At 44.7% G+C, this 17,343-nt stretch overlaps 1 protein-coding gene across 3 annotated transcripts in view; it reads right to left on the reverse strand.

The window, feature by feature from the left end:
- LOC116946236 (myosin-10-like) overlaps positions 1–17,343 on the reverse strand; it is a 111,686-nt gene that overhangs the window by 91,118 nt on the left and 3,225 nt on the right. For 2 of the 3 annotated variants that reach the window (XM_032961248.2, XM_032961245.2), the window contains exons 2-4: positions 7,644–7,819; positions 6,732–6,923; positions 2,292–2,448 (exon numbers count right to left, since the gene is read on the reverse strand). In XM_032961248.2, coding sequence (XP_032817139.1) covers positions 2,292–2,448; positions 6,732–6,923; positions 7,644–7,814 — 520 coding nt within the window. In that variant the 5' untranslated portion in view covers positions 7,815–7,819. Of the gene's footprint in view, positions 1–2,291; positions 2,449–6,731; positions 6,924–7,643; positions 7,820–9,914; positions 10,008–17,343 lie in introns of all 3 variants that reach the window. The other variant, XM_032961247.2, reaches the window with a different exon arrangement.

Consider the following 17,343-nt stretch of genomic DNA (forward strand, 5'->3'; position numbering starts at 1 on the left):
TGTGGGTAAAAGAATGACTGTGCGTGTTTGTGACAAGTGAGGAACGCTCGAGTCATGGTTAGCGCGCTGCACTATAAACCCGGCGATCCGAGTTTGTACACCCGCTTACAGCAAACACCAGTTACAGTTATGTGAACCGGTCCTGGGCGTCCCCTAGGTCGACTTGGCCTCAAATTATTACCTGGTTTGGTGTGTAAACATTGCCACTACGGAGACAAAATACAGACAGGCGTGGTGCTGGGCACCCCACCCCTTTGTGTGCCATTCCAGCCTTCATATGTGCTTGCTAACAGCACTTGCCCCAACAGTATGTTAAGGCTATCCAGGGGATATTTGTCTTTGACTTGCGAGTTGAGCGGTGTGCGAGCCAGCCATGTATAATAACAATATGCTAGTGGTATATGTACCTCTCTTGGAACGCTTATAGGTTCAGTCTATAACTAGCACTTGGTATATGCTGAGAATGTCAGCAATAAGAGATGATAGTGGCCAGTTACGGTGCTAGCTGCGCAGCATCACCACCTCACGAGCCATGCAGGCTTTAGCCTTCGCTAACAGCACTTATCCCTATTTTCTCAGGCTAAATAGGGGATCTTATGCTGGGGGTTTGCTACCCTTTCAAAAAACACATGTGTCCAGAGGCTCTTACCTGGCTAAATACAATATAATTTTTGGTGCTGAACAGGCGCTCCATAGTTTATATGGAGTGATTTGCCAAAAACATCTGGCATTCCAGCAGCAATTGTTTAACAAGCCTGACTGTTGATGAGAGTCAGGACAAAACTGGTCCAAGGTTTGCTTGCTTAAACAAATGCTGCTGGATGATATTGGTCGGGTGAAGCCAATAGGCCAATGGACATTTTTTTTGTGTCTAGATAAAGAACAGAGTTCTACTTATATTTGTATTATACCTTCCGAATACAAATTGCACGTATGTTGAACTTATTTCGCACCGTACATAGCCAACCCGTGCAAATCGGAGCTGGGAGATGAGAGTGGCCAAATTGTGTCACTCACTGGTTGCGCTGGGTGACCATGCATTTGTAGCTTGGCGAACATGTCTACAAGGTGCTGGTATCTTGTGATTAAGTGAGCAGGACAATGTCCCCTCAGTAGGGCGTGCCTTCCCGTCTGTCCTACCGCACCCCATAGCGAACACGCTTTACGTGCCAAACTACCAGGGGCGAAGGAGGTCAGGTCACATCACATCACCTCGACGCCAGTGTGTGGGCGTGCGTGCGGGTATGTGCGTGTGTGTCTGCATGCCGTTGTCACTTTTTTTTTCTAAAGCTACAAGCTAGAGCAGGCTACCGTGTGCTAAAATATTTAAGAGCGGAGGTGATTCGATGACTGATGTGCAAACTCTGGGTCCACCCGCATTGGACTTAACAATGACATCAGGGCTACGTGTGTGATTTGCCACATGTGGTCACCTGGCTTAAGGCTTGGTCTTATGTATGTGTGGTGGGCAAGTGACAAAATACAGTAGTTAGAGACCCTATTCCACTATGAACCCAGCAGCTACAATGGCAATTGGTCACTGAAGTTGCAATATGGGCCTCCTCTAGATCGGCTCGGCCAAACCATATCCAGGTAGTGTGTTATATATTAGGGTGAATGTCAGACCTTTATTTTGTGTGTGCGCAAATTTGTGCATTTCTATACATGCATGCTTGGCCATTTATTGTCAGGTACGTCTTGAGTTGTTTGTTTCTGCGCGCGTGTGCAAAGTGGTGGAATTATACAGGGGGGAGGGTTGCAAAATGCGCTAACGCTTTTGCCAATCTGGATTTCATTCTGAGTTGTGAATAGTGTCTGTTCTGGTCCTTCTCTAGGTCATCTCAGCCTCAAAATAAGTACCTTCAAGTGATATGCAAACATCAGCCCTGGAGAGGCAAATAAGACCAAGCAGGGTATTGGCCACACCACCCTCTCGTGCACCTGACCGGCCTTAGTAGATGGCAGCTAAAAGCACTTGCCCCTACAGTCTATAATAATAAATGGCGGGAGCCTGTCTTTGAATGTCCGTGTTGGCAGAGTGGGGAGCACAGATTGTGCATCTGTCAGTCATCTCGGTCAGTCAACCCATAACACCCAAGTCTGTCCTGTAACATCCTGCCATCAAGCCTCCGACACTTCACGTGATCTCAAAATTCACTTTCCCTTGCACAAGCGTTGCAATTACATCATCACAATTAGTGGCGAATGGTGGCCGTTGTTGTATCTGTATGTTGTACGAGTGTGTCCGTGCATCCGTGTCCGTATGCCCGGGTGTGTCTGTGTGTCCTCACCTTGCAGCATGCTGCGGTAGGCCGTGTCGGTGACAGCATAGATGTGCGGTGGGACCTCGTGGCGCTTCTTTCCACGGTACATCTCGATGATCTCCTCCGAGTAGATTGGCAGGTTTTTGTAGGGATTCACCACCACGCAGAACAGCCCAGAGTAGGTCTGTAAGAGCACCCCAACCATCAATATCATCATAATAATTATCACCAGTGCTATCGTGGAGAGCAAACCTAGAGTACATTGGTGACAGCACCATCATCACTGTTGCCATTAGCATCACTTAACATCTTCATCAGCTGCAGCATTCTTTTCCAAACTTCATACATACTTAAGTAGAGCCAGTTGTCATTATCATCAATATTATCATTCAGAATGACCGCACATCCAAAAGTTTCACCATTCTCATCACACACCTCCAAGTGTATCGAAGACGTGCACATGCTTTATGATCACATTTTTATGATTACGGTCAACAGATATAAACACCATATGATATTTAGTTTCCAAAAAACTTTTCACTTATGGACTCAAGATGGGGAAAACTGTCAAACCCAGGATGAATAATAATAATACCCAGGTTGGTGGCACTAGTTATCACTTCTCAATTGGAGGGCGTTGATGAAATCCTGGGAAGGCTGGACTCAGACCGTCAACCCTCCAGGATCATGAAACGAATACCACCCGTGGCGTTTCTGTCTCGACAAGGCCCCTGCAATAAGAACGTGCGACTTCGATTCAAGGCTTACAATCGTTAACAGTAATAATAAGCAACGCCCCATGCTTGTTCGTGCATGGAGACGCTGCGACTCTATAGTAGATGCTGTAGCCCACAGGGCGAAGGTGAGACCCGTGGCATGCAAGTCTTACATCATGAAATTGGAAGCCCAATCTTCGTGCGAACATCGAAAAATAATTGACATGCACACATGCGTGGGAATGACATAATCATATCAGTGCTCGTGGCAGCAGTCGCAGTACCTGTGTCGTGACATCGCGGATGTCACTGTGTAATGCCGGCCCGAGAGAGGCACGGCATGCGATGTATTGACATCGCGGGTGCCACGTGGATGTGGGTGCAGTACCGGCCCTAGAGGGGCTCGGTGAGCGCTGACTGACAGCCCTGGATGGCACCACGCTCTGCGTGCAGTGCCGACCCCTACAGGATAGGGTGTTAGAGTGCCGGCCATGGGAATGGGGTTACTAAGGGCCATGGCACTCTGGCTGAACCAGAAGGACACGTGACCAGTGAAGTCTACACTGGGCCCCCAAGTGGGGAGCTAGGGGTGGTCACGTGTCAGGGTCGAGGATTCTAGAAGGTGGTCGTGGCAAAGGGCGGAGCCAACCACACCACAGAGGATATAAGCCGGGTCCCCGAGAGGGACCGGCTGCTGTTGTTCATCCTGAAGAATCTACGTTCTACGTCCTACAGAATCACCAACACGTGGACCTGGACCCAAGCTGTGGTCCGGTCCACTGTAGCTAGTTACGGTGTAATAAGTGTGGTTAGCCTGGTGGTCCACCACCATAGGTTGTTATCTTGTTAAGGGGCAGTTACCCCGTGTGTTGGTATTATTAAATGTGTTGCCTCCAAGAATTGCGTCTGCGACTCAGTTGAACTCACTACACCTGTATTTTCACTGCCAAATTCGCAATATTGGTTCCAAATATGTGCATATCAAATATTTTACAATTATTATTTAATGCTTCACATGGCATCCCAAATGCACTCTCTGCTTCTAAGTGAATGTTGTTGTTACTTACCATGTAATATCTATAACAAGAGCCACACATCACAGTATGTAACAACACTAAAATTATAATACACAATTAAAAGTGTTTGTTTCATCTAATCATTATTTTGCACCCTCTTTTAAGCACACACAGACAAAAGCGTCTCGTCCTGTGCTTAAGTGTTCAAATGGGACTCGAGAACTCGGCTCAAAATAATTAAGCACAGAACATTACAAGACGGTTCATTGTGTACAGTAATCGTTGATTGATTTGGAGAAACTCCTTTAACCACAGATTTCAGCCGAGGATTCCAACTCAGCATCTCACCGGTGTTAGCGAAGTACTATGACGTGGGTATCTTGAATCCCATGAGGTACATGGGATGCCACGGTGGCGGGATGTTAACTACCTCGTCTGGTGTACACAGGTCGTGGGTTTGACTGCAACCCTGACGCCTGTATATTTGGAGTTTGCATGTTCTCCTCGTGGTCATGTGGATTATTCTCTGGGTCCTCTGGTTTTTCCCGTCACATTTAGAATCAACATGCGTTTAGAATATTTGGCTGCAATACATTTACAAGTAAAAAGCCACTTCATTGAGCTATCATTTGTGATAGCCAGGTCACTTCTGAAAAAAAGCTACATAGCTCAGTGAAATGCAGACACGCTAAGGGTCTGCTTCGCATTAGGCTTCTCTGGCAGCTTTAAAACCATGAGAGATTGCTGCACGATGGGCAGCCTCTGTGTATTTGGGGCCCTGAAGGGTAACTATTTGTGAGCAGTCTTTGATCTGTTCCTATTACCTCTAAATGTATATGTATTGCATTCGGTGTTCTAAATGACAGTCTGTACACATTACATGTAGCACTGTACACATTGCATGATGCAGTTATCTGGTTTGACCACCTGAATGTGAAATTGTAGCTGTTGCTCTACATCTACATCAACCATACAAAAGAAGAAGACATGTCATCACATTTATGATGGAGAAAGTTATACTCAGGTCAATTGGGTCATCAAAATCAATGTTGTGTAGACCACTACACCTCTCCAACACTTCTTTCCTATTGTCATAAAATGCAGCTTTCCCAAAGCTGATACCTAAACTCAAACGGTATACCTTCCAGACTAGACCTACCATCTGGTTTAAGTGTTCCCATCTGCATGACGCAGAATACGGGCAGGAGGGGGGGGGGGGGGCTACCTGAGTAGTGGGCGGGCCAATGGCTGAGCCTGGTGATCCTCAATTTAGCACAATTGTTGACCGAGCTGAGATAATCAACTCGCTACGCTTAAGAACCAAGTTAAAATCACAAGTAGCTTGGAATCAGGAATTCACCCCAAGTCCCCAACAATGCCAGTTAAGTGTTTTGATATGGTCAATATGACCCATTTGTAGCCAGATAAATTATATCCAATCATTTTGAAGGTCACATTACTGCAATAATCATATGCAAAAAATAAAGTGCCATTGATGTAAGGGGCAACTACATATATGATTGTAAGGAAACGAATATTGTAGTGTTCGGTGTGATTCACCTAATTCTTTCACTCAATTTTCAAGCTTAATGTAGTGAGACATGATCCACTTGAAAGATTAAGGATTTAAATGGCAAATCATTTTAAAACATGTCACATTAAATGCGACAAATTATTTCAGAAATTACGACACCATTGTTTTTATTCAAGCAAATACAAAAAAAAATCCACCTATTTTCACTCATCTCTCTGACACATGGAAAAACTCTTTGATCAAATGCTGTTAGTAGGAACCGACTAAGGCTGGCACAGCGTCATACACAATGAGGTGGTTTAGTCAGACTGCACACATCTGACCGACTACTATTGTCTCCCAAGTATGAATGTTCACACACCACACCAGGTCCACAAAGACTGAATTGACCTCCGGGGAAGTCAGGACAGATCCAAACAGCACTTGTCACCGATGCCGAAACATGGCCGGGAATTAAAAAAAAAACGTTGCCGAGACTGTAGCGTTATGTATAAACCATTGCACCACTACACATATATTTAAGGCAGTCATAATTCACCAGTAAATGCTGATATCACCATGACACCGGTGCCGAACTAGGTATGTTTTTGAGGGACTATTGAGGAAATATGGGTTAACGGACGAGGGTGACTGGCAAACGCTCCACAGACAATCCCCACTGTGCCAACTGTATGTTATCCACTTCGTCACTGTGAGCATCGCTCCTCTGCCTCTTATTGTTGAGAAGGCATCTGCTGCTATCTGCAAATAGTCTTTCGCTAGCCCCCCACCCCCTTCCCCAACATAGACCGATTCTGACACCGCTGGTACCAGCAAACAGCAGCAGCAACAATCATTCAACGCTTCGTGGCGGTGACAACTCCACAGCAGTTATGCTAGGTTAGGTGCACACCATGTGGACTGGCGAAGGCTGACTGGTAGGAGATTGCTCGTCACGCCCAACGTTTATAGGTCAGCATGAATGGCAGATGCACCACCCACGCTTACAACTGCAGCAGCACACGTACACCAGTATAAAGACAAAGAGCTCCCTTATTGCCAGCCTATTTGGTGTAAATGCAGTTCGTGAGCACCTCTGAGGGCCACCACAGCACAAAGGGGTGATCTGGCCAGCACGCACGTGCACACGCATGCCAAATCACCTACCTCGCAGGTACACCCACAAGGAGACACACACACACACACAAGCAGGCAGACTCACGTAGATTAGGCCGGAGTAGTATCGGTCCTTGAGGTTGTGCAGAACGGACGCCTCGTTGAGGCACGTGAGCTCCGCCATGTCCTCCACCTTGGCGAACTTGGGTGGGTTCATCTTTTGGACATCGTCCTTGTTCACGGTCACCTTCTTCTGGTTCTCTGCAAGCTCCACGAGGACCTCATCGCCTCGCTCCTCCTGTCGGGCCACAATGACACGGGGAAGGGGGAGGTCACATGTCAACCCAGGCCAAGAGCTGTTGCTGGAAAAAAAAACTTGATAAGCTACAAAAGCTTAGTGTTCGCAATGGAGCGTTTGGTTGAGAGCAGATAGAAGAGCACTGTTAACGTGAATTTTATGCTGGTGGATGACACCCATACTCTGAGTGGCGTTGCAATTACCTACATGCTGCACACTGACAATGCCTTCCTGCTGTAAACTGCACATACCGCTGGACTTCAAATTCTGTCCGGCTTCTTCATTGCAAATGCATACCAGCTTCAAAAAGTGCTGATGCTCTTGCAGCATAAACTGCCTGCCAGAATAAAATGCTTTCTTCCTACTCACTGGAAATCCCTCTGGGATTACAATGTCTCCATGCCACCCACTTACTGCAGATGCATCTCCAGCCTCGGCTGACTCTGCACCGGCCACCGAAAAATACCTCGAGACTCCATGATGAAAAAGCATCCATGCTTCTGATGTATCTCAGCTACTCAAGGCAAATTCCTCTCAGACGTAAATGGGCCGCAACTACTCGACACGCATCTATCCGTGCAGCAGGAAAATGCGTTGCTGGAGACGGTTTGCACCCAGGTGTTCTGTGATGCTTCAGGCCGAGCTGAGCCAAGCACGGGGGAGAGGAGAACATATGGGGGGGGTGGGGGACAGTAGAGGTGGAGGGGAGATAGCACTCGCCTTGATGCTGGCAGCCTCGAAGCCATGTTTCTCGGAAGGAACCCACACGAGGCGACGGGCGCTCCAGTCGGCCTGGGCAGCCGGGATGGAGTAGGTGTTGCGCTCCACGTACAGGTACTTGTCAGCATCGCTGGAGCCTCCGTCGCCCGAACCCGCACCGCGCTTTGCCATGCTGCCTGCTCCCACATGCGCAAATGGACACGCGCGGGTTTACAAACAAACAAAGGTAACCCATGCAAGCCTTTAACAGACTTTTAGCAAGCACCGATGAAGGCCGGAATGGTACACGAGGGGGTGGGTGGCCAGCACCACGCCCAACCGCCTTTGTCTCTCTTGTGGCAATGTGTACACACTGCACTAGATACTCATTTGAGGCCGAGTCAACTTAGAGGAGGCCCAGGACCGGTTCAGATAATTGTCACTGGTGTTGACCGTAAGCGGGAATCGAACTTGGGACGCCGGGTTTTCAGTGCTGCGTATTAACCGTTGCATTACCGCTTCCCACATACATACACACAGGCAGGCACATAAGCTGATGCACACACACACATAGTTACATACAGTTATATATCAAAATAGAACATGAATATAGATTGCGCAGGGTGATTCCCTGTGGCTATGCCACTCATTTGGCCATTAACAGTGAACTCTAAGGAAGTCAAATCTCACTCCCTGATTCCCAGGACATCAACAATTAAATCTAAGAGTCTTAACAGTGCCATTGGTTAGGCTCTCTGAACCTCAGACATTAAACGAGGTCTAGATCTTTCTATCTTCGAGGAGTTTATTTTTTATATCAAGCTTTTATAAAAAATGTTTTTTACATTTTACGTGTGCGTTTCCTTTCGAAAGTAAACCAAGGAAATTGGCAGTGGATTAATGAAGTACTGTAGTTAATACAATTACGTGATGTGGTTCAGATATGATCACAGCCCTGCAGATAGTTCTCAAACCATAAAAGGTAAAACTAAATAGAACAATTATACTTTGTCTTTGTGGCTATATTCGAGATGTTTCCCACCAATTATTTCCCAATTACGCGATCAGTCATGGCTTTAAGTGAAGAAATGTCCTTCACGAAACTTAAATTGGTTTGTAAAAAGTGTCAACATGCCAGGGAACGGCCCCTGAAGAGGACACCACAGAAATACTTCTGGAGTCACTACAATAGGCCTTGCTTACCTAACGCTAGAAATACATTATTCTTTCTCTGTGAAGTCATTCTCTTAACATACCATCAGTAAGGTGTATACATTGCACACGATATAGCCAGGATAGCAAACATAAATGAAAGACAAATTTATTATCATGATCATTTTGTTGCTATAATCTAATAATTAATTAGATAAATTATTTATTGAGCCAATTGCATATCATATTATGCAATTTTTTCTTGCATTATTTGTTAACTGCCAACTTGCCACACTTGAAAACGGTTTAATCACGGGTGGCTGCCTGATTGTGTAACAGGGTCCGTTTTAAAACTACATTCCAATGAGCAGATTTAACTGGTTACGGATGTAATAATAGGGTTTTCCCCTTTTTTCTGGCAACAAAACTGAAACCTTTTTTTACAAGGATTCAGGTCTGCATTAACCACAATACCTGCAGTCAAAATGCAAACAAAAAACATACTATGATAATATATGCATTGCCTTTTGGCGTCATCTGGTCGAGCACCAATTGGGTCGAGGCTCAAAAGAAAGCCGTCCCTTGGTGTGGACCAATCAGTTCAAGGATAATGCATATATTATCATAGTATGTTTATTGTTGGCATTTTGACTGCAGGTATTGTGGTTAATGCAGACATGAATCCTTGTAAAAAAAGGTTTCAGTTTTGTTGCCAGAAAGAAGGGGAAAAACCCTATTATTACATTTTGGTACTGTCAAAGGAGGTCTAATGATGTAGATGCTCACCCTGAGCCCTCATTACTTTGATAGTGCATTGTCTTTGAGCTGTATGCCTTTTGACGTCCTCTGGTCGAGCACCAATCGAGACGAGGCTCAAAAGAAAGCCGTCTCTGGTGTGGACCAATCAGTTTGTGAAAAGGTTTCAGTTTTGTTGCCAGGAAAAAGGGGAAAAAACCCTATTATTACATTTTGGTACTGGCAAAGGAGGTCTAATGATGGTTACGGATGAAGTGGCCTAAACATTTCAAGTCCGTGAAGACACTGGGTACGAGGCTGGATGCTGCACACCTTTAAGCCCGGCAGTAGAAACAAAGGCCCATTACGCAGTACAGTGAATAGCATGGGCAACACCAACCCCACCTCCTTCCTGTGTTCAGACTCTCCGGGGGTGATGTCACACACCACGGTTACAACCACCACCCTCCTCCTCGCTCCGTCTCTCCCACAAACTCCCTGCAGCCAACACAATGGTGTCGTGGTGACGAGGCGGGGTTATGGGTGGGCCCGGATGGTTAACTGCTACTTTGGCCTCGACGTTGGCTTCACATTTTTTTTTAAATTCGTCGTACTGCAAGCTTTCTCACGTTTCGAGCGGTACAAGAGGCAAGCCCAGCTGGTTTAATGCAGCCATCTCCGTCTTTGCGAGCTGTATAGCACCAGGCATAAGCAATCCTCCATGTACTTTAACCCCCCACGAGATAGGGCCTGGTGACTGGTTAGGGTGAAGCGCACCACTCTTAAAAAGCAACCTTGGGCAAGCCGTGCATGGGAGCCGACATAGATTGTGCAAATAAAGAATGTTGAAGACGGGATGGCTTTAGCAGGCTGGATCGTATTGACTAAAGTTAGAGAAACGCCAAGTCATTCAATTGGTTGGTTATTCCATTCATTCATGCTACCTCAAGGCAAAAAAACTGCCACGGCTCCATGCCAATTATGCACTGTAATTCCATGGTAACCTTCACTTCTTCCCCACTCAAATATCTCCACGGGCAAATGGTGGGTTAATGTAAACACGAGCTAGGAGCCCGGTGGATATTTGATGCTAACGAATATCTTCGAGAGCGTTTTCCTTACCCAAAAAACAAATGTATCGTGTATCCAATGAGGGCTTCGCCGCCGCCGTACGTTTTGGCCGGAGAAGCCACCACTTGCGTTCCCGGGTCAATGGGCATCTTCCTCATCACTCATGCGCCCCCCCACACACACTGGCGAGCTCCCTTGACGGCCTCTGCCCCCATTCCCCTCCCCCCCTACAATGTATAACATTGAACCTCATCGTGTAGACCAAGTTAAAGGTCACATTCATCTAACGTCACCCTCTCATTCACACTTGCTTCCTGATCACTCTTCGTTCACCGAAATTGGTGGAGCAGTCTAGGAGGAGTTATTCATACAACCAACGTACACACCACGTTATCCGTTTATATAATCAATATTGTACTGGAAAGGTGTGTGGTTTTATAGACGGCGAACTTGCAACTAAACCAGCCTGCACAAGTCAATGGTTCCTGATGAGGCCACCCTTTAACTTACACGTGGGGAATGAATGCATTTCTGCTTTTCGTTTCACATTACAGATCCTATTATGTCATCATTGAAAGCGCAGGTAACTTTTTAAAGTATCAACGCTCACGTCGCTCATGTGAAAACTGCGGACAGATCAACTGTACTAAATACTTCTGCTCGAGTTGCCTTGACGGCATTACGAAACAAATTTAAATAGACGCTCGCCCATTCAAACATCAGATATAATTACTGTACTTTTACTTGACTTACCACGTCCGGCCGGTTGTCGCTGTGGTTAAATTGCTTAATTCGCATTCGGGAAATTGTGCACTCAAATTCTAGAGATCCACTCAGCCCATCGAAAAATAGCTATCAAATGGAGGAAAATCTTCACACTTGGCCTCGCCATAGGAATGTGGAATTTCCGCTCCTGGAACAGGGCCATCAATGGAAATGATCACTATCTTCTGACCACGGAAACCACTTTGGGGCACATTTACATGGCACTGAAAGGGTCTGAACTCATCTTAACCAGTTGTGCTTTCTTCCCTCTTTATAAACTGCACTGACGAGCCTTAAGTATGTGGAGCACTTAGTCCAGAAGTGGCTTGACAAAGTACAATATTACAGTACTAATAAGAGCAACAGACCTATTTTGTCAAAACATGGATGAAAAGTCAACCTCCAATGTGTAAACTCAGCCCCCTGTCTTATTAACTGCTGTACAGTATTGGTGTAAGTGCTCTCTCATGAGAGCCGAATACCTTATTCCCATACTGCACTAACATTTTAAAATATGTAACATTTCTGTTTATTTCCGTTTTTAGTTTGATCACATTCTTTATTATTTTTTGGGTGGGTCGATGTTACAGTGGTTATTGCACTCCGCTTTCAACCCAGCCACTGGAGTTCAATTTCCGGCCATGGCTAACATCAATGGCAGGTGATGTCAACCAAGTCCTGCAAACCTTCCCCCTTCAGTGTGGTTGAAGTGTGTCAAGAGAAAACTCCATGACTGACAAGGCATGGGGATGACATGGCAAAGGGGGGAAGCCATCATCCATTGGTGGTGAAATGTTTCTAAAAAGCTCCATGATTAACGGAGCATGGAGGACTTCATTCATCGGTGGATTGAGAATGGCTGCATTAAGCTAAATGTATTGTATTTAAGGATTGCTTTGCTGCTTAATGTTACACAGTATCAATCAGAAATAACTCATGTGCTAACTTTGTCAATATCACAACAATGAAATGTCTATTTTTCTCTACACAAACTATGTTTATTGTTTGCTTTGTGTTTTGCTTTCTATGCCCGGAGGGACCACTGTCCCAACACCACAGGTTCCTTAGGATTTATAGGGATTTAACAAGATATGCCTAAAACAGCCAGGCCAAAGAATCACTAACAAAAACATGAAACAGCGCATACTTTGCAGACCTTCAAAATAAGCCACCCAAATAATGCATTGCTTTACAAACTGTTTTTACCAGGTGAGAACGCATTCTTTTATTCAATGATAACTTCGGTATTTGACATCATCACTATCAGCCCTGGTCAATCCACTGCTGGATGAAAGCCCCCACAAACCACCACCATCGCTCACTATCTTGCGATGCAATAATCCAGACCACCTGCACTTAAGCCAATTTTTAATGCTCCATATCTCCAAGTATTTTACAGTAGAGTACATACTTGAACCTATGTAACAACGGGTAACATAAGGTGCAGGCGGCAATGTACATCGGTATCTTTCATTCAGTGAATTGGAAGGTGGGGGTTAGCGAATCACGTGGAGATAGAGCCACAATATATGCGAGACACCAAACTGCAGTACAGGAAATAAGTCTCCAGCAGTGAGTTTGAGTGTTATCGCCATATGCGTAGTTTTTCTCCCGGAATTCCAGTTTCCCTCTACATTTAAAAATACTCAAAAGAGGAAACCGCTATGAAGGAACATTCTGAAAGGAGTATTTAAACTCCACGAGGTTTTCTTCGGTAAAGGTTTGTTTAATGTCTAATAGTTAACATTACTATTTAATAGTTACAATATACAACCTTTTGTCAATGTGGAATTCCCCACGGTGTTGTCAGTCATTGAGATTGTTTGATTAAACTTCACTACTCAGTGCAGATTGACACAGGGGAGGCCAGGAACGGCTCGCATATCATTCGCTGCTGAGGTTAGCTGTGGCGGGGAATCGAACTGATACTATGCATTTAATCTGATTTAAAGCTTTCGTGACTGCAGTAATTCATATTCTTAGCTCTTTCGGTAAAGTCACGTTGAAGGGAAACAATACAAAATATATAAAACTATAAAAATTCTCACGACGTTTCGACCATAACACAAACGGTCAGAGATAAGAATATGCATTTAATCTGTCAGTGGATATGCAAAACTCCTGTGAACTATTTAACATCGGCAATCATTTTAAGTCGACTACATTCTTCAGGGCATGATGGTTTTGTTAATGGCAGTGGTACAGTTTAAGGCAGTGCCAAAAACACCGTTAAAGATGTGTGAAATGTATGGAGCTGTTTTGGACGTTGAGTGTGTGGTTAACTGTAAAACGTCAGCCACCACAATAACCCATTCATTCCAGAGTGGGCGAGGCGTGGTAAAAAGAAGGGAGATTCAAGGCCAGGATAACTTTTTACAGAGGCGAGGATCGAGTTAAACATCCACTGCGGTAGTACACACCTCAACAAATGTCACGTACAATATTGGAAATTTGTACACAACAATCATGACATCCCCTCTACAGATTGGTGTTCAATTCGGCTCTTTTCAGATTTTAGCAAATAAAGTGAGACATGTGGGGGTGGCGTTTTCTTCCATTGCCGGCTCTGGGCCAGTGGTGGAAATTCATCAGTCGAATGATGGAAGTGAGCCTGGACATTGGACAACCACTGCTGACTTCCCACAAAGTGGCACTTATCTTATCGACCTTGGGAAGATGATGTACTGCAGTTAATATTGGTAGGCCAATCCATCTACTCTAGAGACCTGGCCCATATTTTCCTGATGGCACAAAAAACCCACTAGTTAATAATGTCTAATTGACTTTGTTACAAATGGGAATTTGTGCAAGATTCATTTGAACAGGCTTGCATATTTAAAGGGGTACAGTGAAAGAATGAACGAGTGCAAGGCTTGGCTCTGCATTAATTCAGGGCTATACCGTATGGGTGGAAGGTCAACGCCGTGGGGAATCAATAAACTTGTGCTGCAGTCTTGAGGAAATGAGATGTTAGCTCCGAATTAAGATCAATAACTATAGAAATGGAAGTACAGTACAGGAGTTATATTTTTGAGAAAGCTTGACCTCGAGGTGAAAGCTTCCCAATGCCGTCCATTTCATCATCACTCAAAACTCGTCAGCCACCCCCCGATTGTGTGTTATTTTTCCCCTTGGCTAGACACTTGAACATCCAGTTTAACCACAGGCCGCTGAAACTTGGAATCTAAATGCTTGCGCGACAGCACATTGGTGCCAAGTGATGGAGTTCTCATTAGTAGAGAAATATCAACAAGGTAATGGCATGTACTTTAATATTTGGGGTATTCTTGAAGAGGTGCATGGGTTATCACAAATTATGCCTGCATTGCAATAGTAATCAGGGTAAGATATAAATTACTCCATTAGCAGTTATTTCATTAAATGAAAAAAACAAATACACAGATACCTTCTTTGCCAATATACTGATGAAGAGAGCCAATTTGGAAATGAGAGTGTGGTGGGGTTAGTGGGTTTTTAAAATGAATTATTTACAGAAGACACCATTGAGGAAATGGAGTAAAATCGGCCGAGTTGAGGTGCGAGGTGGATTAGTTACATCGCAGGACCATGATGAATAGTGACTGCCTGAGAATGCCTTCATAAAGCAGGGGATTGACCAAAGCTGATGATGATGATGACCATATTGAGGACAGTCCTTTACCATTCCACTGCTGGAAAAAAGCTTACTCATACCATTAAGGTTTTACTCATGCCATAGTGTTACTGCACCGTATGCTTGTTACAGGTTCCATACCTCAATGCAAGCAGACAACTACTGCAGTGTAATTTGTTTTCCTGCATAAAGTGCTGCAGGCCTCACATGGACTGGGATTTTAGCTCATGCTGCTCAACCAATTGATCAATATTCCAGTCACGAACATGTGGGTGCAGTTAAAAACTTTTAATTATTGTATGTAATGTTGCATTAATACTACGACAGCAATTTGGAGGCAAATATTGTGCATCACGTAGATTCTGTCAAACTCCCACACCCACTGGGCTGTAAGGTGGCCAAGGATATAGCAGTATAACAAATGGTCGATGCACCAAATCTGTATGGAACCTTTGACCTCTCTCCGCTCGTATGCGTGGATGGTGACCGGGTACTCTGGCTTCCTCCCACATTAAAAAATAAACACCCCTTAAAAAAAGAATTGACCAAACATCTCAATGCATGGCAATCCTGAAAATGAGTCTCGAGACTCCGTGAGGATTTACATTTCCGTACCTCTGTTGACACAGCAGCCACAATGACTTTGTATCGAGCATATCATCAAATGCACTTACGGAAATGTTGGCATTGGTTTTACATACTACAATGTACAACCAGTATGCATGTTTAATATAGGAGATCAGAATGCTCCCACTTGCAATGACCTCAACACTATGCGCCGGTTACAACTCTGATAAATACACATATGCAGCAAATTAGTGCACACACTTCACTGTATACATTAGAATACAATATAAACGTCAGTAGGAACTTGGTTGGTAAAGCAACTGGGCTCTCAGTGGCATGATGGTATATTCAAATCCTGATCAAGTATGACTTTGCTAATCATTATCATTCATCTGGTTGTGCGAGAATGAGCGCTACCTGGTAAGTGATAATTCAATCGTGGGTAGACTGTACTCTGGTAAAGGAATGTGGAATGTTCACCAGAGGATGACTAAATAAAAAAGCAAAAGTTTATCATAAAGATGAGCATGGGGAAGCAATCACATCATGTTTAGTCCTGAGCCACTGGTAAGAATTCCAAATTCCCATCGCAGGAGCATGTTAACCCACGTAATAATGACAGATTTCCAACTAAAATTGAACTCAATTTGTTAATCCCCGAGAGACGAGTTGAGCCGACTCCCAAACCAAGAGTTTATCATCTCACAACCTTTCGACCATGCCACCTTGGCCAGACACTGGCTTTGGGGTACTAATATGTATCATCAATATGCACATTGCCCATATGCCAAGTACTATAAATGGTATGAACACATTATGCTAAATACCACATGCCATAATGATTATAATCGAAATTAAAAGTATGCAATTATAGACAATAAGCATTATCTGTATGCAAAGTAGTATATTTATCATAGACTCAGCATAATGCTAGAGGTATGCAAATAACCTTTCATGACATTCACTGGGGCAATGTAGCTCCCCTGCCAAGCACTCGGATAATATAAACGTGTACGGGACAGGCACACGATGCCTAGCTGAAAACGTGCAAAAAATGCTGTGACACTGCATTGTAAACTTTAGCTGGGGCACAGCTTTATCTGTTAAAAGTTATAAGAAGAGCCGACGACGTAGAGCTTTTGTAGTGAACTGTGAACCCAGTGCTGACAATTACACGTCACCACGGTATAACAGTGTACACGTGTGTTAGCTTGGGCAATGTTGAAAAAACGATAGATCTTCCCCAGCCCGTTATCTTCCTGGGGGTCAAAAATAAGAGTGCCATACCACTTTTTGTGGAAGTCAACAGTGCTACCCTATAGATAGTCTCACCACGTTATCAGAACGTGGAATTTACACCACTGGCACAGGGCTGTACACCATGAGATGAGCACTGGGTAAATGCTCATTTGAGCAAGAAATCATTATTTTCACATTTGACGTCGGATAAGTTGAGTTGTCAACGTTTCAAGAGAAGTAATGAATCTCCACAGGACATCAGATCGCTGAAATAAAGCTTGCGAGAGCCTAATACTTGAACAGGACATGGCAGCAGCAGCAGCAACAACCACCCTCTGACACGCCAATCGCGTGGGTCCTTGCTGGCACAATTCCCCAAGAGGGGCTCCCCTACCCTCCTTCAAATCTCCACGGCAGCTGTCAATCTGCTGCAGCTAAACAGCTGGTCATCCCATTGGCTACTTGCACCCATTCGGCACCCCAGAAGGGAGAATCTGGTGGTCAGCCATAGAGAAGACAACACAGCCAAATACACCAGGTGCCCTAGCAGAGCCAACACAGTGCACAAGGTCAGCCATA

Source organism: Petromyzon marinus, chromosome 26 (assembly GCF_048934315.1).
Source record: "Petromyzon marinus isolate PM22_M1 ecotype Great Lakes invasive population chromosome 26, UKy_Petmar_22M1.pri1.0, whole genome shotgun sequence".
Classification (NCBI taxonomy): domain Eukaryota; kingdom Metazoa; phylum Chordata; class Hyperoartia; order Petromyzontiformes; family Petromyzontidae; genus Petromyzon; species Petromyzon marinus.